Source organism: Salvia hispanica, chromosome 2 (genome assembly GCF_029641045.1).
Source record: "Salvia hispanica isolate PSC_SH4W2 chromosome 2, Shi_PSC_v1, whole genome shotgun sequence".
Lineage (NCBI taxonomy): Eukaryota > Viridiplantae > Streptophyta > Magnoliopsida > Lamiales > Lamiaceae > Salvia > Salvia hispanica.
This window is the reverse complement of record NC_142693.1, coordinates 21,495,964-21,517,141: the sequence shown is the minus strand read 5'-3', so window position 1 is coordinate 21,517,141 and position 21,178 is coordinate 21,495,964. Positions and strand designations below refer to the sequence as shown.

General features: G+C 35.5%; 2 protein-coding genes and 1 non-coding gene across 6 annotated transcripts; 2 read left to right on the top strand and 1 right to left on the bottom strand.

The window, feature by feature from the left end:
• Positions 1–220: 220 nt before the first annotated feature.
• NRPC2 (nuclear RNA polymerase C2) lies at positions 221–13,084 on the top strand. 3 transcript variants are annotated; one of them, XM_048099469.1, is made up of 38 exons: positions 221–357; positions 508–626; positions 735–816; positions 1,278–1,399; positions 1,519–1,611; positions 2,326–2,392; positions 2,476–2,566; positions 2,685–2,737; positions 2,843–2,907; positions 3,527–3,632; positions 3,718–3,828; positions 4,041–4,100; positions 4,567–4,602; positions 4,692–4,742; positions 4,848–4,946; positions 5,604–5,663; positions 5,744–5,836; positions 6,573–6,674; positions 6,767–6,877; positions 6,961–7,077; positions 7,862–7,978; positions 8,089–8,169; positions 8,428–8,532; positions 8,606–8,686; positions 8,770–8,901; positions 9,002–9,046; positions 10,081–10,158; positions 10,227–10,366; positions 10,475–10,565; positions 11,029–11,159; positions 11,242–11,377; positions 11,462–11,592; positions 11,728–11,853; positions 11,961–12,016; positions 12,169–12,239; positions 12,371–12,559; positions 12,659–12,787; positions 12,879–13,084. In XM_048099469.1, exons 2-38 carry the CDS (start codon positions 574–576, stop codon positions 12,927–12,929), a joined length of 3,462 nt encoding a protein of 1,153 aa, XP_047955426.1. In that variant the 5' UTR covers positions 221–357; positions 508–573; the 3' UTR covers positions 12,930–13,084. The 3 variants fall into 3 exon arrangements, with proteins under 3 accessions (XP_047955426.1, XP_088921841.1, XP_088921840.1); XM_089065714.1 differs by lacking the exon at positions 221–357 and adding an exon at positions 390–408; XM_089065715.1 differs by lacking the exons at positions 12,371–12,559; positions 12,659–12,787; positions 12,879–13,084 and having other exon boundaries at positions 12,114–12,239.
• Positions 13,085–13,567: 483 nt separating this feature from the next.
• Positions 13,568–13,639, top strand: TRNAC-GCA (transfer RNA cysteine (anticodon GCA)). Its single transcript has one exon. It is a non-coding gene; the product is annotated as a tRNA-Cys (tRNA).
• A 927-nt stretch (positions 13,640–14,566) lies between these two features.
• On the bottom strand, positions 14,567–20,263 carry LOC125201100 (rab GTPase-activating protein 22-like). Of its 2 annotated transcripts, XM_048099028.1 has the most exons (13): positions 20,122–20,263; positions 19,902–20,022; positions 18,954–19,049; positions 18,730–18,833; positions 17,593–17,765; positions 17,387–17,482; positions 17,124–17,246; positions 16,630–16,718; positions 16,369–16,474; positions 15,766–15,863; positions 15,370–15,627; positions 15,123–15,206; positions 14,567–14,918 (listed from the first exon to the last, which is right to left on the bottom strand). In XM_048099028.1, exons 1-13 carry the CDS (start codon positions 20,124–20,126, stop codon positions 14,904–14,906), a joined length of 1,368 nt encoding a protein of 455 aa, XP_047954985.1. In that variant the 5' UTR covers positions 20,127–20,263; the 3' UTR covers positions 14,567–14,903. The 2 variants fall into 2 exon arrangements, with proteins under 2 accessions (XP_047954985.1, XP_088922170.1); XM_089066044.1 differs by lacking the exon at positions 18,954–19,049.
• Between the last annotated feature and the right edge of the window lie 915 nt (positions 20,264–21,178).

The following is a 21,178-nucleotide window of genomic DNA, read 5'->3' as shown; positions in this document are numbered from 1 at the left end:
CATGGATTAAAATCTTAAACAAAAATATATTATCTCAAAGAAAAAAAAAACTTAAATTTTAACTATATATAACTATATACATAAATTAATCAACTTGTATATCTAACAAAACTAAATTAATTCATTTATAAATAAAAACTTTAATTAATTTCTACCGAGGAGTACTAAAATAAATTACTACACCTAAATTATTTACTTAAATAAAAAAGAGTTAGATTTGTAAAAGCCCAAACTGATGAAAGCCACGCCTCCATATACCTCTTCTCTCCCCTTTCCCGGCGAAACCCTCCCCTCCCTCTCCTACTCTCTCACCTCCGCCGCCGCCCTCTACACACGTCAGCTCGTCCAGCAGTGAAGGTTACTACGTGATCATTGTTTGTTTGCAGGAATACTTAACACATTATTCTCGTAATTAGAAGAATTTATAGTCTTTCCCTCCAAAATTTAGCTCAATGGAATTGCTCAAAATAGTCCCTAAACACTCTTTATATTTGTATATTCGTATAGATTTCCACAATTGGAGGCGATTTCAAGCTTCAAATTCAAGCGTAGATTCACCCTGAGAAGTACAAGATGGTAGTGAGAGAAGACGATGCTGATTTGTTCAATGGTTTACATGAGAAAGGGTATGCATATTCAGGCAGTATATGTAAATATGCCTAATTTATATAGGCAATTGATATACAAAGATGGCCGTTTTTCAATATTATGATCACTTTAATTTGTGTAAGTAGACTGAATATCGACAAACAAGCTCTTGCTGCCCCGGTGAAGAAGGCCGTGGACAAGTTCAAATTAGTCCCCGAGTTTTTGAAGGTATGATCTTTTCATTGTTTATGTTTGTAATTGCTGTGCTTATAATATTTTTTTCCTAATTGTATGAGGAAGTCAAGTGTATGGGACATTGGTTCATATAAAATAGGTGAAAGTATTTGTTTTTTTACTTTATAGTGATCTGCTGTTCAATTTATTGATGATTCCTCCGGTTGAAAATGTTTCCGAATATCCTTTATTTCTTCTTCTTCTTCTTCTTCTTGTTCATGCATCTCATAGGGTATCACTTGTTTTGTTTATAATTGTTTTGTATTAGCTCTGCATAAGAACCTGATACGATTAGGATGATGATAAAATGATAAATAACCGGGGAGGAGGGGAGGGGGAATTATTGCTAATTCCATGTGAGACGGCTCGTAAAACAACATTTCGACTCGTTAAATTACTTTTGAATGAATTATATCTTCACTATGTTTCGGCTGCTGGTTTATGTTTTTATGTAGGTGAGAGGTCTCGTCAAACAACATTTGGATTCCTTTAATTTCTTTGCACGGATTGGGATAAAGAAGATTGTTCAAGCCAATAATCTCATCACCCATAGCCGAGACCAAAATATTTTTTTGAGGTGAATAAGTTTATATTGGTAGTTTTATTTGCAAGGAGATATGCATATCAGGACATAGATTTACTAAAGTTTGTTGTTCTTTACATAATAACAACCTTTTACTATTAACTTTGTTGCAGATACAAAGAAGTAAGAGTTGGTGAACCATCACTGATGAGTGACTCTGTCACTGATAACCTTACCCCCCAGAAGTGTCGTCTGTACGACATCACGTGAGTCCCATTCGTCACAATTTTCTACCTCATATCTGATAGAGTGAAGATAAAGTTATCAATAAGTGTTAACTTTCAATTTTTGACATGCCCGTTAAATAGCTTAATGAGTCTTAAAACACCCCACCCCATTTTTATTGAAAGAAGACATGATAAAACATAAGATTTTGTGCTTATATGAAAGATGGTTTGATGTTTATCAAATGCTGATAGGTATATGCATCTTCTCAAAGTTGCTTCTACTTTTTTATCTTGCAACGTAATCGAAAAGGTTTGTCCCAGTACGGAACTTTTGGGAAATTGCATGTTTATAAATTATGACAATTGACAGTGATAGGTTTGTTATTAGTAACAAAGAACTAGTTATCACGTTATTCCTTTTGGTATTCAGCTTGTAGCTCATCACTAAAGTTTATGCAGAAAATATGAAGTAGAAGTTTCTGTATGCAAAACTCAACTACTCAACTATTACACCTCGAAGCTACCTTTTCGTTGCTGCGACATAGTCATGTGCACTATTAACTGCTCTTATGCAACTTAAACGTAGCACCCAAGATTCTCTGCTCTATCATTTCATCTTCTAGACACCTTTCAATAATCTAGGGAGCTAGCTTAAGTCATTCTTTTGATATGCTTTTTCACAAACTTAAAAGCCAATTGTCATTAGAACACACAACAATTCTCAACTTATGTATTTTTTCTTTATTTTGTCAGCTATGCAGCTCCAATATACGTGAACATAGAGTATTCGAATGGTGCAAATGAAAGGGTTCAATCGAAGGTGATTTCACGCTTTATTATTGTGAAATGTGATTTTTGGATCAATGGTATATGCACACTAACTATTTATGCTACATTTTACAGAATAATGTCATTATTGGGAGATTGCCTATCATGCTAAAAAGTTCCTGTTGTGTATTGTATGAGAGGGATGAAGAAGAACTTGCCAGATATGGTATAATATCCTATGGTTTCGCGATTTGATTTTTATTTATTTATTTCAAAATTCATATTATATCCAAGAGCTAGAACTATTTTCTTTACTTCTTTGCTTGTCTGCATCTGTTTCTCAGGTGAATGCCCACTTGATCCTGGAGGATATTTCATAGTTAAAGGGACAGAGAAGGTGACATTTATGTATCACATCATGGCATTTCTATTTTGATGCCCAAGATATTTTTCTAAGATCATCAAATTGTGAACTGTGTTTATATTCCATCTATTCTTTCAGGTGATTTTGATGCAAGAACAACTTTCAAAGAACAGAATAATCATTGATACTGATCAAAAAGGATGGTGAGATGTTTTTTTTTTGAGAGGGGATGGTGAAATGTTTGATGTTTATCTTTCTTAAAGCACGGGCAGTTTATAAATGCATACTGTAGTTGTTAAAAGCAATAAGCATAATGTTTCAGAATTCAGATTCCCTAAGAAGTTTACACTGGTATAATAGCTAGAAGAGTCCCTGTATATTGGGGAATGAGCAACATGCTCAATTCCGTCAGTCGTACAAGAAAATCCATTTCATTGAATCATATATGGAATAAAATTTGATATCCATCTGTTCCACCCTTTTTATCATATACTTGAGACGAAAGCAGACAAGTTGCAAAGGGAAATAGATCTTGGCTGCGGACTGCTCTTAGCTTCTTCCACAGAAATCAGCATAGTTCTCAGTGCTTGTTAATGGCATTGACTAATTACAATCACATATTTTGAAGTAATTTGTTATTATGAGGACTTTATTGTTGGATGTTCTAAAAAAATAGTTAAATGAGATCACATAACCTGGTGGCTGGATTAAGGAAATTCAAAAGACAAGAAAATCAGAATAACTTAGCTTTGTGATAACTTTGATTTCCATCTTGTGATTGTTGCGTTCTCTGACTGAATTCCTAGGTCCTTTTCATTTCAGTGTGCAAGCATCTGTTACAAGCAGTTCGGAGACCAGAAAAAGTAAGACTGTCATAAGGATTGAGAAAGAGAAGATATATCTTCACCTGAATGGGTTTACAAGCAAGGTTGGCATTACTCTTTGAATGTTGCATTTGAAATATCTGGATCTTATTGATTGTTGCACTTCCTATTTCCTGATCATAATTGTAGGTTCCCATTATGATAGTCCTGAAAGCTATGGGTATGGAAAGTGATCAGGAGGTTGTCCAGATGATTGGAAGAGACCCTCGATACAGTGAATTGCTATTGCCTTCGATCGAGGTATAGACTGAAGTACTCTTCTGATAATTTTGTTCTTTCTTTGCTTAATAAAACTCCAATGGACCTCTTAAACGAGAGCCTGGATTGTTTCCAATGCAACAGAAATTGGCTTTACGAGAGCCTTAACTGCTAAGATAAGCTCCAGAGTAATGTTGTTTGTACTGTCTACAGTCTGAATATGTACTTACATAAGTATCTTGTCTTGATTCCAGGATAGTGTGAAGGAAGGTGTACATACACAATCTCAGGCCCTGGAATTTCTTGACCGAAAGGTTTTGATCACTGAAATGTTCACTTGTTTCTTTTCTTTTTCCAAATAACTGAGAAGAGAAAAATTTGAACTGATAGGCTATTGCTATATAAAGATAATCAAGCAATTATATGAATTAATTAGAGTACGAAACTGCCAATGTCTAGATTGATCATTTCATTTGAATTATGTTTGCAACATAAAGCTCTTGATGAAGCTATACTATAAGCTATTCCGATGCAATGACTTTTTATTCTTTTGATGAGCCTTTTCTTTTTTTGAGATATTTGGGAGAACCTTTGGGTAGCTACTAGAGGTTAAAACATAACGAGATGAATATCACTATGTGAATTGCCTTGACACACCTTAATTGCTCTATTCTTAGCGGTTCATCTAGCTGGTGGCTCAGTCTAGAGTTGTAGATAGATATTTATAATATTGAATATTATCTCGATATTTAGCACTAATGTTATTGTTTCCTGTTGTAGGTTCAGAAGTCCCAATTTTATACACCAATAGTGAAGGTTGGCTTAGTCATATCATAATCCTACTTCTGCCAACAATTTTTTCTTTAGATTCTAAACACTTTTATGATTCTTCTTTTGCCATACAGGAAGGGCGTGCTCTAAAAATTCTTCAGGAAACATTTCTTGCCAATGTTCCTGTAAGTTCATTTGAATATTCTTTTGCCATTGACTTATTAAATATACTAATATGAGACCCACTCACTTCCATACCTCTCCAACCCAAACTACCCCATCTCACACAGGTGCATGAAAACAATTTACGTCCAAAATGCATATATGTTGCTGTAATGCTGAGACGCATGATTGAAGCAATATTAAACAAGGATACATTGGATGATAAGGTACTCTATCCTTCCTTACTGCTTGAGCTTAGTATTTCTTCACATAATGACCATCAATCTATTGTCTTATGGTTTTGACTAACTTAAGCTGTCAAAAATAATGCTCGGGTGTATTCAAAGTTATTGTATCCTAGTTACTGCCATGAAATTCCTGGAAGCAAGAGAAGAAATCTTGGTAGCCAACAAGATCTGGCTATTTTCTGTTCTACTAGTTTGGGGGAATAACAAATTATTCAGTTCGTATTTTAACTTAAATTCTGATTACTGAATTGGACATTCAATCTTTGCTCAAACATTTCATGATTGGGAGACATCAGTGCATATTTAGGCTCTCATATTATCCACCTTTCTTGTGCACTCCCTTGGACATTTTCTTACTGACTTCTTGAGCTATTTTCTGTGATAATCTTTAGAAAGAACCAACTAACCCCGAGGAGCAATCAAGATTTTTCTATTTCTTATGTAGTTGTTTGTAATCACACATTGTTAGTGACTGGACTCAGACCATCTTGCTTTTCTGTTTTTCTTTGTTTTGTTGGAGCGGAAATATATTTAAGGAATTTAACCTCTATATTATTGTTCAATTGTACGCTGTACTTCAGAAGAACCACTTTGTGCCATTTTTTAGCATTGTCATTTGTTCATCATTCATTCCAGGATTATGTGGGCAATAAAAGAGTGGAGCTATCTGGCCAATTGCTAGCACTACTTTTTGAGGTATGTAAGTGGTCTTATCTTTAAAATATTCCACTTATATGATAAAATCTGGTAATCTCTTTCTTTGATTTGTATTCTAGGACTTATTCAAGACAATGAATGAAATGGCCCAACAAAAGATTGAAGCCCTCCTAAATAAGACAGCGCGTACTTCTCGGTTTGACATTTCCCAGGTTTGTCCTAATGGCTTTAGTTAAGATATCATTACATTGTAGAAAGGTATTCATAAATGTTGGAGTATTACTTTACTTCTAATTTCTAACCATTATATGCATCTAATGTTCTTTCATACCTTAATAGGAGGTATGAATCTTTCACGAGTTAGGCAACTGTTGGTGTTCATTCGCACAATTATGCTATATCTCATATATTGCTCTTATAAGCCATGCCCATAATTAACAAAGCGAAAATCATGCTGTAATCTTATAACGATACCCGTATTCCCGTAAGTGATCTCAATCTTTGTTAGATCAGTTTTATCTTTTCTAGAGCAGTGGACCCAATTCCTCCATCCCATTTGGTATGTTTACAGGGGGGGTGTGGGTGGGGACCATTAAACCCCAGACAGCAAGTTAGAAAAACCCGTCTTTGTAAGGTAGCTACCCACTACTACTTGAAGTAAAAAATCTCACTTCTTCCTCCCTTGTTGTGCACTGCATTCCCTTTTTCACTTTCTTCTGTTTGGCAGACTTAGCAATCTCTCTCCTGTCTCTCTACTATCCCTTTACCAGTTGGAAGATTTCTTATTACAATCGCTCCATTTTCCGTAAATGTCTGTTCTGCTTCTTTCTATTAAGGAAAACTTCTTACTGTAATTATCATTATGTATGTCCACAATTACTACAACAAAGTACACATCTGAACCTCATTCCTCTTTCATTCATTTGGTAATTTGTTGCGTGCTTCCAGCATATAAGGAATGACTGCATTACTAATGGTTTAGAAAGAGCTCTCTCTACCGGAAATTGGGATATCAAAAGATTCAGGATGAACAGGAAAGGCATGTCACAGGTGTGTATAACATTGGATGTTTATCCATCTTCCTCTCAAGTGATTGTAATTATTATTATCAATTTCTTTGTTTCTTTTGCTTGCTTTTACAGGTTTTAGGTAGACTCTCATACATAGGAACTGTAGGGCACATGACAAGGATCGCTCCACAGTTTGAAAAATCTAGAAAAGTCAGCGGCCCTAGAGCTTTACAGCCTAGTCAGGTGAACTGATAACATTCTCAGAGTCATTATTTATTTTAATCATTTAATATATTGTTTGAGACACCGAACAACTTCATCTGCAGTGGGGAATGTTGTGCCCTTGTGATACTCCAGAAGGTGAATCTTGTGGGTTGGTGAAAAATCTGGCACTGATGGCGCATGTTACAACTGATGAAGATGAGCGCCCTCTCATTGCTCTGGTACTCAGCATTAACTTGACCTGAGATTCAGCTTGGAGTTTATTGTTGTCAAAGTCACATCATTTTCAGGCCCCTCGCCCACCTAAACAATCACGGATAATTATCCTTTGGCACGTTACACGTGAAATAATTTATTAGAACTAGGGGTATCTACAGTCCCCGACTTATAAAGTGTCTTGCATTTTGATCTGTCATTGATTGAGGGAATTTTGATTCTGAAAACTAGGCTAGCACTACTATCCTAAACTTAGCAAACTATATGGTGACAGAACCTAGAGTTATCAGATATTAGTTTTACAGAGATAAAAATTCTAATTTAAGCTATACTTTAGGCAGATGTCTCTATCATTTCTATCAAGTATATCTATTGATTTGAAATTTGTTACTTGTACGTAGTTACTATAATGCATGCAGAATATATCAACACAAACTGAACAGTTTTGCTTCAATTATTCTCTTTTATCCTCTCTTCCTGGGCAGTGGAGAAAGACTCTTGCTCTAAGTCTCTAATTAGAACATACTTCAAAATAAAAGGAGAAAAGCATGACTGTGATCTAATTTTTGGGTTAAAGAGAGTGAAAATGAAGGATTTGATAAGTAAGAGACACACACTAATTTGCAAGTCAAAAATGTATGTCTTCTTTACATGCTTTTGTTTTCACCCTTCAAATTGGCAACTAAGCTCATTGCAAATCATATTGTTGGCTTTATGTGATAGTGCTTTATGTTCCAAACTATTATGATGGTGCCGTGACTTGATAACACATGCATGTTCATGTGATAGTGCTACGCTCTTGGGGTGGAAGATTTGGAATTGCTCTCTGCCGAAGAACTTCACATGCCAGATTCGTATTTAGTTATGTTCAATGGACTTATTCTTGGCAAGCACAAAATGCCACAAGTATGATTCTACAAGCAAAAAGTCCTTTTATTCTATGTTCAACTACACATATTGTCATAATCTTTTCTTGTCTTTTGGTGTTCATTTTTAATATTCACTCTCTTTATCAGACATTCGCCAATTCAATGAGAAAACTGCGAAGGGCTGGGAAAATTGGCGAGTTTGTAAGCATTTTCGTTAATGAAAAACAGGTTAGTCTTTATCCTTTTGAATCCAAATTAATATACACGAGAACTCAGCATCCTGACGTTGATTTAGCTGTCAGTTGTATTTCAACATTGATCTTAAACCTCAAAATCAGTACTTGTTTCACTCTTTACTTATTTTGGAGCAGTTGCTCCCAGAATGTGCTAGAGATTTCTCATGTGTTGATCTCATATGAAAAAGTTTAACCGCACCAAATTTTAACAATTACTGCCTTGTGATCAATAGAATATATGCTCTTGCAGCGCTGTGTTTACCTTGCTTCCGATGGTAGTCGTGTTTGTCGTCCACTTGTAATTGCCGACAAAGGTGTATCAAGAATTAAGGAGCACCATATGAAAGAGCTGAGGGTAACACTAACGATGTTCTGTATTTTTCTTATATGACTTCGACCACTGAGCTGAAAAATTTGTTTGCATGAAGGATGGAGTCCGCAACTTTCAGAGTTTCCTGAAAGAAGGCTTGATTGAATACCTTGATGTAAATGAGGAGAACAATGCTTTGGTTCGCACCTGTCTCTTGTTATTAGACTTGTTTAGTTATTAGATTCCCCATCATAGCTTGTCTTACTTATACATCATTGTTAGATCGCCTTATATGAAGAGAATGCTAGAGAAGAAACGACCCATATTGAAATAGAGCCTTTTACCATATTGGGCGTGATTGCCGGGTTGATACCTTATCCTCATCATAACCAGTCACCAAGAAATACATATCAGGTACTTTTCTTTCTTTCTTTCTTTTGTTCGTTCGTTCTTTCGTACCTTGAACTTCCCCAAGTTTCCTATCTAATAATTCTGTGCATTGTTACATTTGAAGTGTGCTATGGGGAAACAAGCTATGGGCAATATTGCATATAATCAGGCAAGTTACTTAACATGACTCGTCTTGTTAGTTAAGCTGTATAGTATTTGTTTGAACTTTAAATTTTTGGGGATTTAGTGTTTTGACTGCTTTATAGAATATACATAGCTTTCTCTTTTTTGTTATTTTGGCACATAATGGCCAGATTCTTGATGGATGTTGTTGGTTACTTGAAACTTGTCATGCTCAGATTTACTGGTGCTTGTTCTAGAAAATGAAATAAGTGAGTAGAATACAATTTCTGCTTGTGTAACAACATGGTCTCCAAACTGCTTGTATATGGCTTAAATTGGTCTGTGATCTATGGACTAGAGAAGATTTCCACACGTTGAACTTTTGCTACTATATTTTAGACAACACCCGCTATTACTTTTGATTCTATGATAGTGCCAAATATATGTTTGACTAGTGTTACTATGAGATTTATGACAGTTTCCTTGTTTGCTCAAAAAGTAGAAAATTGTTCTCGACCTCTCAAACACATGTTTTTCATAAATTAATGCAAGGAAACAAGGGCATTCTGCCGAGCATGTATTCTACTGACTCCTGCTGTCCAATATAATTTAAATCCTGATTTTTTGCATTTCAGCACACACTTCATCATGATCTTTTGCTTAACGATATACTCCCTCCATCCGCCATTAGGAGTCCCATTTTGCCATTTCGTTCCCTCCGCAATTAGGAGTCCCGGTTCACTTTTACTATAAAAAATAGTATATAGGTCCCACATTCTACTAACTCATTAGACTCACCAATACTACATATAAATATGGGACCCACATTCCACTATCTTTTTCCACCCATTTTCCTTTATATTTCTGAAAACATGTGTCGAACTCAACCGGGACTCCTAATCACGGACATGTGGAGTATTTCTAAGTTTTACCATTAGTCAGAATTCCTGATTAATACTAGTATTCATTTGACATTTTAGTTTTTTTTTTTTTCTGTTTCTGTACATTTTCAGTGAGCTATCTTCCTGATTTATGTGTCCTCTCTTCTCCAACCTATCTTGAAATTGTTTGTCTTTGCAGTTGTGTAGGTTTGACAGTTTAATCTACCTCTTAGTTTATCCACAACGGCCATTACTAACTACACGAACAATTGAGCTGGTTAGTGGATCCTATTTGCCTTTTGTAATATGGAAGTCATGAGCACACAACTAATGATTTCTTCTCAGGTCTCCTATGATAAACTAGGAGCTGGACAGAATGCTACTGTTGCAGTTATGAGCTATAGTGGATATGACATAGAGGATGCAATTGTTATGAATAAGTCATCATTGGATCGTGGTTTTGGTCGATGCATTGTAATGAAAAAGTACGTGCGCATCTCCATAATTAATTTTTAGCTATCAGTTGAAAGTGTATTTCCTGTGCTTTGTGTAGACAATTCTGATATATGTTTGGAATGTGTTCTGGCCAACAGACTGGTAGCAATTAACCAGAAGTATGCAAATGGCACCTCTGATCGCATTATTAGACCCCAAAGAGATGGACATGATGCTGAACAAACACAGGTATAACGTCAAATGATGATTGCTCTGTAAATTGAACTACAGAATACGAAAGTTGGTTAATGCTATATGCTTTATACTCCCTCCGTCCGCGAATAGGAGTCCCGTTTTTCCATTTGGTCCGTCCGCGAATAGGAGTCCCGGTTCATAATTAATATAAATGGTGAAGAGGTCCCACATTTCACTAACTCATTCCACTCACATATCATTTAAAACTAATATACAAGTGGGACCCATATTCCACTTACTTTCTTCCACCCACTTTTTTTTAACATTTGTTAAAACCCGTGCCGGAAATAAATGGGACTGAGCATGGTTAGGATGCTAGTAGTCCCATAGTTAATTAAACTAATCACACATAGTATGTTCTGTGGTTTGAGAGCTTAAGGGACTTTATCTTAATCACACCGATTCAGTAGCAGTTCATGATATTTTTCCGACTTCAGTTCATATTCTTCTTGTGCAGATTTTGGATGATGATGGATTAGCATCTCCTGGAGAAATAATTCGTCACCGTGATATCTATATCAACAGGCAGTCCCCCATAGACACAAAAAGCGGAGGCAGTATCAGCAACACCGTAAAGCTTAAGGATAGGTCTATTCTTATCTCTCAGTCAATATGTCATGATTTCTTCAGTAGAAACCTGCAAACTTATTTTGCATATTGGTAATTTCAGTCAATATAAGTCAAGTAAACAATATTACAAAGGTACTGAAGGAGATACAGCTGTCGTTGATAGAGTGGCACTCTGCACTGACAAGAATAGCAACTTATGTATCAAATATATGATTCGTTCTACTCGTAGGCCAGAGGTAGTAAAATATTTCTGGATTGATGATTTTTTAAATCTCAAGTGCTTTCAAGTATCTTCACTAAATAAAAAATCTTTTACATAGGTTGGTGACAAGTTTAGTAGCCGTCATGGACAAAAAGGAGTTTGTGGCACCATTGTTCAGCAGGAAGATTTCCCATTTTCTGAACGTGGAGTATGTCCAGATTTAATCATGAATCCTCATGGATTTCCTAGGTACGAAACTACTATCTGCTTGAGCTCTTAAATCCTACACTGTATATTGTGATTATCTTGTTTTAGATAGCTTGGTGATAGAAAATCAGTCTCTAACGATGTAATAATCTACATTATTATGCTGTGTACTATCAGCCGTATGACTGTTGGGAAGATGATAGAACTTCTTGGTAGCAAGGCTGGCGTTTCTTGTGGTAGGTTTCACTATGGCAGTGCATTTGGGGAGCCTAGTGGTCACGCAGATAAAGTTGAGACTATAAGGTACAAAATGCTGCTTACCTATTAGACCTCCGTTTTTTTGCTTATCTTCAGATGTCAGCATTTTTATTCATTTTTCTCTTGTTCACTAACCTTTTCTAATTTATCAGTGAAACCCTTGTGAAGCATGGTTTCAGCTACAACGGGAAGGACTTTCTCTACTCAGGTTTTTCTATTGTACAGTTTTACTTAAGTGAAAGAACCATCTCATACGACTTTATCTAATCGATACATGTATTGTGTTGCAACTTGTTTGGAGGCAGGAAACTACGTACTTGAGTTGCTTTGGTGAATGTTAGTCTTATATTTCTTTTACAGGCATCACCGGCGAGCCACTGCAGGCATATATTTTCATGGGGCCCATCTACTACCAAAAGTTGAAACACATGGTAGTGATTGTTTTCTCAAATTGTGTGCATATAAAAACAGATCATCAAGGATAACATATTTGAAAATTTATGTGTATTGTTTAACTAGATTGAGTGTTTGTTTATGACATTCTGTTTATTGTGCTTGAAAGGTCCTTGATAAAATGCATGCTCGAGGTAATGGGCCACGTGTTATGATGACTAGACAACCCACAGAAGGGAGGAGTAAAAATGGAGGTCTGAGGGTGGGTGAAATGGAGCGTGATTGCTTGATTGCGTATGGAGCGAGTATGTTAATACACGAGCGCTTGATGCTCTCGAGTGATCCTTTCGAAGTTCAGGTAAGCTCTGTGCCTTTAGCTTATATGACATTTTGTTTGTTATTGATCATTCTGTGATCAAAATAATTATGTTACACCGTTTGCCAACTCGTGATGCAGGTATGCCGCAAGTGTGGCTTGATGGGGTATTACAACGAGAAGCTCAAAACGGGTATCTGTTCCATGTGCAAGAATGGGGAGAATATATCCACAATGAAAATGCCATATGCTTGCAAACTTCTATTCCAGGTAATAATGCTTGTTTTTGTGTAAATCTTCACTATGAATAATCTTGAATCGAATCCAACACTTATAAATACAATGTATTTGCATGTGGCAGGAGCTACAGTCCATGAACATCGTCCCGCGTTTGAAACTAACAGATGTATGAACGTGGGCATCGCATGCGTCACACTGTACATAATAGTTTTGGTGATAATATACCTTGTGTTGGACCTTAGGGGTTTTTTCTTTTCATAAATTTTGTGAAATAGTGAAGGATTAAATTATGTTTCTTTTGTTCATATTTTGGGATTTGAGATCTTATTTTTAGTGTTTTGCTTGCTCTATTTACATACGGCCATTAAATAATTGGGAGGTATTCTTCATATCTTCTGTCATGATTGTTTCTTTGAAATTTAATTCAGTCCATAAGGTTTAACATAATTTGGTGGAAACCGACGTTACAAGTTATCTACTATTTCTTAACATAAGGTTGAATTTCATCTTGTTAGTTCAATTTCAAAGAAAATCAACCCATCAACTCAATATAGGAGTATCATTTTTAAGATATGACATCCTTGTATAAAATTTATTTTTGACGCAGATAACAAGTCATCATGTGACATTATTGTGTTACAATTCAACCATTGAAGTGTTTTTTATCGATGATAACATTCATGGAGTTTGAAAGAGTTTGATTTTTGCTATACTAGTTTCAGTGTTGTGTATTGTGAAAAATTCGATCTTTATCATCCTAATTTTTTCAAAGAAACTTGATTTAGTTTACAAGTGCATCACGCACAACAAGGGTCCATAGCTCAGTGGTAGAGCAATTGACTGCAGATCAATAGGTCACCGGTTCGAACCCGGTTGGGCCCTTTAATAATTACATTTTATTTTTCTATTTTTGACTCAAATAAATTCAAAACTCCACTTGGTTTAGTTTATTTTCTTGAATCTTGTATAAAAATAATAATACTCTATTCGTATTCCTTTAAAAGTCTCAATTTATATTTTATAAGTAAGCATCACAATCGATTAAATCATTTATAAGATAAGTATATATCATTACTAAGATTAATATTCCATTACTTTAGGTTGAATATTTAACGACCAAATTTGTTAGTCATCTTGGTCGAATTTCCTCACCTCCTTCAATTACATTCCTTTCAGTAAAGACCGCATATGAATCGATATATGATTCGATTTCACCATAATCTCCAATTGTGAACACGGTCAAAATTCAACCTAGTTCCCCCAAATCCTTATCCTATCTCCGCCGCCAACACTCCCACACCCTATTCTCAGCCGCTGACGTCAGAATTGAGTATATTTAAGGTGCAATGGTGGCTAAAGCTCTTGATTTTGAGAAGGTCAAAGAAGAAGAAGAAGCAGCAGCAGCAAAGGTTTCAGTGGTGCAGAGGCCTTTCAAGAGATCTAAAAAGAGCTACATTCAACAATTCCTAAGGCAGAGAAATGTGAATTATCCACAAATTAAGCAAGAGGAGAAGATTGATTTGATTGCAAGTGGATTTGAAGGGAGGGTGAGGAAAATTGAACAATTGCTTAGGATATTAAAGGAAGGGGAATTGACATGCTTCCCTCCTAAACAAAATTGAACATTGTAGACTTACACTTAGTTTGATTTCGTTGTAATTTAGAGTTGTTCTTTAATTTCCTTGTAATTTTTCAAAGCAAAAATTGAAACTTTGGATATATTTATGGAGTAAGATGAATGCTAGTAACATATTCGATAAAACACTAAAACGATGAGACAAAATCGAACAAGAAAAAGAAATGGTAACGTGATCAAAGTTTGATCCTCTTTCATTGATGTGAAATATATTGTTTTACACACAATTAGCACTTTCTATATCTTAACTATCATTGTATATTAAGTTACACACCAGCAAACCGATACCTATGTGTAAGAATATCGCCTTACCAGCAGCAAAAGAATTAATAATGTCACACACAACAGCAGTAGTAAAGCCATCTCTGCTCTTTGAGATGAAGCAATATGTAGTGTCTTTAGGCATGAGTATGCCCAATCCAAGTTCCTCTCTCATTTCAGAAAAACCCACGTGTCGTTGCTCGTTGATGAAGCCAGGATTCGACTTCAATGGCTGATGTTTAGCCAGCATTATGTCTGTTTTGCCTACATGGAGAAAGTGAGAGACAACAAGAAATTACGAGGCAGAGAAGGAACATGTGTCGTAAGAACGTCCGGAAGAATGTTCGGCTGAGCTTATAAGCTTTTTAAAATACTAGTAACTTATAATGTGTTTAGAAGTTAAGATCTCACAAAAGTATCACAATGCAGAATGGCAAAATTATTCTGAAGTAGATTTTTGTATCACACCTTTTTCAGATATTTCTTGTGAAGCTTCATTGCACTCGCGCAAGCTTTTTTGGCATCCAAGCTACCAGTAACGTCGTTGAGAATCTGAAAGTGCAAATGAAGAAGATAAGGACATCAGAGTATTATCCAGAATGTCGATGACAATATATGCAACAAAACTGTCCTCTGTGTAACCATAACTTTTAATTGTAAATATTTATCAGAAAAAAATCCATGGTACGAGGAGACTGGGGGAGATTGGTCTAACCTTAATAACATCATCTAAGCCTCGAGCTTCGGTTAACTTCGAACTCTTGTGCTTAAGGACACCGGCCACTAGAAAAACAGAAATAGGGAGAGGTGCAGCAGCATTTTTGCCTCCACGCCTCAGGTTTTCTCTTTCAAATTTTCCACATTGCCGTCTTGACTTGGACTTCCCTTTAGATCTCTCTGTATTTTCCTTGGTTAGTTCATCATCCTCATACGTGGACACTAAATCAGGGTCATATTCTAGGGCCCACATCATCTGTTCAGTGGATCAATGATTAAAGGAAGTGAAAGGGGAACAGGTTTTAAAATCTTATCATCAATTTTTAACTTGATTCTTATCATCAATTTCAGAGTTCATAAGAGAAAGGCAAATGAGTAAGTTATGGAGAAGTACCTCCCAAAGATATAATGAATCACCAAAAGAAAATTCTCGGCGAAACAAAACCATGAGCATTCGGAAGGCAAACAAATAATCCGCACCACCCAGAGTTTCTGTTCTCGAAATTAAAATGAATAATCATGAGTCACCTGCTTTATTACTTCTTCATAGAGGTGAGAACAAATATACATCCAATTTATGACAGCAACATCATAAATGGCATAAAACTACTAAAGCGTTTATAATGAAATCCTCAGCACCTAAAAAGCTTCCATTTGCGTTTCCAAAGGTCTGTGGTGTGCATTTTTTTTTTAATTTCTTCTTTTCTTGCTTATAGCTAAGTGATCAGTTATAGTGCACAACAATACTCAAATTAATAGAAGTAAGTGCAAGCAAAGTAGAGGCAGAGACTCATCGATGAATTATCTCAATTAAAAAAGTGCATGCTGGTTATGCCCTCTCAGCAATTGACTAAAAATTGATGAGAAAGGGAAAAAAAGAGTTTTACATTTGGTATAGCATCTCACCAGAAGCAGCAAAAGGTATTTAGCTTCGCGTTGCAAAAGTCTTAGTAAAAAGGGGGAAAGACAAACCACACAAGCAATTTATATGATTTACCTAGGTGTTGATGAAGCTTAGGATCAATAACTTGTGTTATGGAAGCTAGGTTACCAAGCTGTGCCTCCACTCCTATAGAGTTCCCAATGCATCTGAAATTTCCTCGCTTCATAGAAAATTGTAATTACCAACAAATACTACAACCATAGGGAGCTTGCAACTAGGAGAAGGTTCTTTGCTTATAAAGATAATAGTTGAAATATAATATCATGCTGAGAGGAAAGCTTCAAAGGTAAAAATAGAATGAACAGAAGATGGTACCAGTCTGCGCATTAAGCGTTCAAAGCACCAAAATGCATCTGCCTCATCCTCAAGAAGAATAATCATCGGCGAGCAAAGATCACTCATACCTGTTCAAAAATGATATTAGAAACAAGCTGTCTTGCATGTTGCATCATGGACTTGATTATTCGAGTGACAATCCAAATCCTCTACAGTTATGAAATTGTTTAAATGTATTTGAGATGTCATGCAGAAAAGAATTATTCGACGGTTGTGTTAGTTGGGTAAATGCTGCTCAATCAGTTATCCATACGATACACAAAACAAGAAGATTTTGTAATTTTCTATACTAAGAACTTTGTCACATGGGCTACAAGTTATGCATCATACATAGGATTAGCAAATTGTGTTGAAGATGAGGTAACGGTAGATGGAGTTGCATACACCTCGTGCTATTGTATTCAATCAAACTAAAATCAAAGATCAAAAGACATGAGCAAACATTGAAGAATACATTAGTTCTTGTGACTCACCTTGGCAGTACCCAATATCTGGGTCAAACCAGGAATAGACAGCCAGGATATCCCAAAGTTTTGACAAATTTTCTTGCTTCTCATAAAATACCAGCGTTCGGTCGGTGCGTAGTACATCAAGACCTACAATGAAACCAAGTAAAAGTCACCCAAACATATATATGCAACTCCAAGTTCACAATATTATGCATACACCAAGCAAGGCTATTGAGAGTTAAAAAAATGAGAGTAAGATAAGCATGTACTTATCTATCACTAACAACCTATTTGATGTAATGTAAGTTTCCACTGGATCTCTTTCTTGTCCATGGGACCACGTCCATTTGAGAGTTTCAGCACTTCAGAACTAGAAGCATCAACTGATGCAAGATACAAGATCAAGGTATTAGAATTAATCTGCAGCCATAATGAGTTTTTAAATTCTTAGTTTGCTGTATATTATAAGGATCAGCTGAGTTTCCTTTAATACCATCCAAATTAGTAAGAGGTGCAGGTTCATCTTCAAGATTAATTTGTTGGAGTACAATGGGTTCCCGTATAGGTTCACCGTCTTCTGTGATAATTGGCGCAGTTACAAATTTCCCCATCCCAACCAAGGGAAACATTTCACGGCACTCTTCTTTCAGCAATGCATATTTTACTCTGAAAGGATGTACAGCGAAATCATGTACTCCCTCCGTCCCATAAAAGTTGAGACAAAACTTTTGGGCACGGAGATTAAGAATTTGTATTAAATAAATAGGAGAGATAAAAAAAAGTAGGAAAGATAAGAGAGAGTAAAGTAAATGATGGAATAAAGTAAGAGTCTTTTGTTAAAAAAGGAAATGACTCAACTTTGTTGGGACGGACTAAAAAGGAATACGACTCAACTTTTATGGGACGGAGGGAGTACAAACCTTTTAAACAGAAATTTCTTGAGTGTTCAACTAACTCTAGAAACAGAATATAAAATCATATTGATTTGACCATGTAATATGCAGAGCAGATATAATTCACTGCACCCAAACTTGGGTGTATTGGCAACTCAGAACAACAGGGAACTATAAAGCACAATGAATGGCTTATGCAACTCCCCAATTCAGTAAAAAAATGGGTTAAGCTTTAGATCTAAAAAGAGCAGAATTTGCTTTCAGAAGAATAGTGCATAGGTAGAACCTATCCAATTTTTCTTGCAACACCCCCAAATCCTAATATTGCCTTCTTGAAAACTGTTGCATAATAGCATTGGATGTTTTGACTAAAAGGAACTCCCATATAGAGCAAACAACAAGAAATAATTAAAAAAGAAAGAAACTAAAGAAGCATAGTAGCTGACTGTAAGAAAGATATAGTTAGAGCACTGAATATCTGAACTTCTGAAGTTCAGAACAAACGTTGATTAGGTAAAGAGCAATGTTCTCAATGTTCACATATTATATAGTGAAAATGAAGCCGTCATATTTGAATACAGATATGCATACATTTCAACCCCTGAACCAACATATACCTAACAGTAGTATGGATTCACCCATTGTTACATCTCCAAGCTTACTTGGTCAAGCTGGTCGGATATCATGCTTCCAATCACAAGAAAATAATCATTCTAACATTTTAGAAAGGAAAATACCTTCGACGCTGTCGTATTTGCTCTCTTTCGTCAAAAGTGCTGTTAGGATCATAACAACCCAATAAAAATTCCCAAACTTCACCTCTAATTGACGGATGAACACCCTATTATTCATCAAATAAAAATGAAGAATTACTTTCAAAAACCATATTTTTATGTAACTGAGCAGTTTCAATACATACAACGGTAGAAACAAAGCAGAGAGAATCGAAAGAGTGGCTTACCCCACTCTGGACTCGACTGAGAATTTTTCCAATATCAAGATAGCCTTCAGGAGAGAAAGCAGCATGCCATTTCCGTGCACTTAAAGTTCTACCAGCCTAATTGCATATAGATAATCCCATACATGGAAAATATAGGAGTTAAAGGGACATGTAAATGTGGAAAATGAAATATTAAAAGGCTGGATTTGAACTGGATTAAAATTTGCATTCTTCCCATGCTCAACATATTTCCCATGAACCACACTATATCAACAAAACAAAGAACTGAAAAATCAAAAATTGTACAGGAGAGACAGTCACACGCTTCATAAAAGTGGCTGATGCTAAAGTTTTAATTTTTTGCTTGCTGAACGTTGTGCAGCTTAAGATACTCCTACTCATCCAATACCATGCATTGTTTATATTGGTCAAGATAACAGCAACAACAAGTACAATAACAATAAGCATTTTTAGCACCTAACCCAATAAATTCATCACAAAAGTCCGATGTAAAGAGAAGGCACACGTCTTTCACACATTTCACTTAGCACGGATAAAATTATCATGCGGCACTCAGTACTATTATCAGTCCAATTGGTTGAATAAACCTTCTGTGAGAGTACTCTGAAATCCATCACCACATAAATTGAGCTGAAAACAGTTTTCATCAGCTACTGTTTCAACAGCATGAACCAATGCATCCTAACCTAATTCTTAAAAAACTTCATAACATATATGTTATCATGTACGAACTCCAGATCTGCAAATCATTCCGAAATTGAGATAAAAACAGATTCTAAATCAAATATATTATCCGATCGTCCGTTTTAGAAAAGAGAAAGGTTCTTCGATCATTTCCAAAATCAGCATATAAAACGAAAAAAGAAGCTAAATCAAACAGCTTGATCAAACAACCGTAAACTCAAAAATATAAAAACAAATGAATTCAAAACCAAAAAACACACAAACCTTGATTCTAAACTTGCTTTGGGGCACATCAGCGCAGTCAGGGCGCACTTGATAGTATGAATCGGCTGGAGTCCCTTCGTCCTTCCACATTTTCCGCGATGCACACCGAAAGATCCTCTCCCTACAACACATTTGAATACAAAGCCGGCTTCACTCTATTGAAAAATTAAACAAATTGAGCTGCGTAATTCACAGAATTCAGATCAGAATTCGACATTACAGCATTCCCCCGGAGATCACTGCCTCCTCCTTCTCCCTCTCTCTCTCTCTCTCAACAGATTTTCAGGTGGAGAAGAATTGAAGATCAAAGAGAAAAATGAATATTGGAAAAAACCGCTGGAACTTGTTTTTCCTTCGCTGGTCTTAATTCTTATTTAATTATTAATTAATTTGATTAGATTGTTGAATAAAAAGAAGCCTTTTTGTTAAAAAATGAATTATAGTTTAGTTGTTCAATAAATTGGAGGTTTCAAATTATTACGTTATTAATGTGATATTAAGTAATGAAATAATATGAAGTAATTGGAAAAGTTGAAGTGGTCGACTTAATTTGGTATGCCTTTTTTTATAGTAAAGTATTTATTTTGGTTTGTTTTTTCTAGAAAAAGCTTTAGTATTTACTTAAAGCAGGTTGAATTGTTCTTCATGATTGGGTCAACATAGAACGTGGAGCTTCACAACATGCCATCATTGGATGTTCCTATGTTAGATAGAAAGAATTAAAATTTTGCCTTGGATGATCTATATATTATAATAATGGAGTATTTATTATTATAAGGTAATTCTAGATGCAATTTGGGATTATAATTATAGGTTTTTGTTAAAATGATAACACCTCTTAAAGTGATACCGTGACACCACATATACAGCAATATTATAAACGCTACATAGCAATCTATAGATTGCTGTATAGCGTGTTGGATATTGTTGGCCGAGAAAAATTGTTGTATACAGTGTTGCATATTGCTAGCCGTGTTTTTTACCCTTTTTTTTTGCCACATAGCAACTTATTATTCGTCCACGTGTACAAATAATTGGCTACGAATTGTGGTATGATATTATTTTAAGAGGTGGTGACACACCCTAACACTCCCCTATCATTATAAATTTATAATAATGTTTATTATTATTTGTCCCAAGACACATAATTTTTAGGATTTTTGTAATATAGAAAATGTATCATGTTAAATTTGAACATGTAGCTTACTATTTTTATTGGGTATTTCGATTAATTCATGTCCTTTCTCATTTAAAAAATAGGAGCGACTAATTGCATG

Coding starts and splice junctions, on each gene's coding strand:
- LOC125201100 (XM_048099028.1), bottom strand. Junction 17,483..17,592: donor ACCTCTTACTAATTTGGATG/GTATTAAAGGAA, acceptor ATCTTGCATCAG/TTGATGCTTCTAGTTCTGAA. Junction 16,475..16,629: donor AACGCTTAATGCGCAGACTG/GTACCATCTTCT, acceptor TTTTCTATGAAG/CGAGGAAATTTCAGATGCAT.
- NRPC2 (XM_048099469.1), top strand. CDS start 574: ATGGTAGTGAGAGAAGACGATGCTGATTTGTTCAATGGTTTACATGAG. Junction 4,603..4,691: donor TTTATACACCAATAGTGAAG/GTTGGCTTAGTC, acceptor TTTGCCATACAG/GAAGGGCGTGCTCTAAAAAT. Junction 12,560..12,658: donor GTGATCCTTTCGAAGTTCAG/GTAAGCTCTGTG, acceptor CTCGTGATGCAG/GTATGCCGCAAGTGTGGCTT.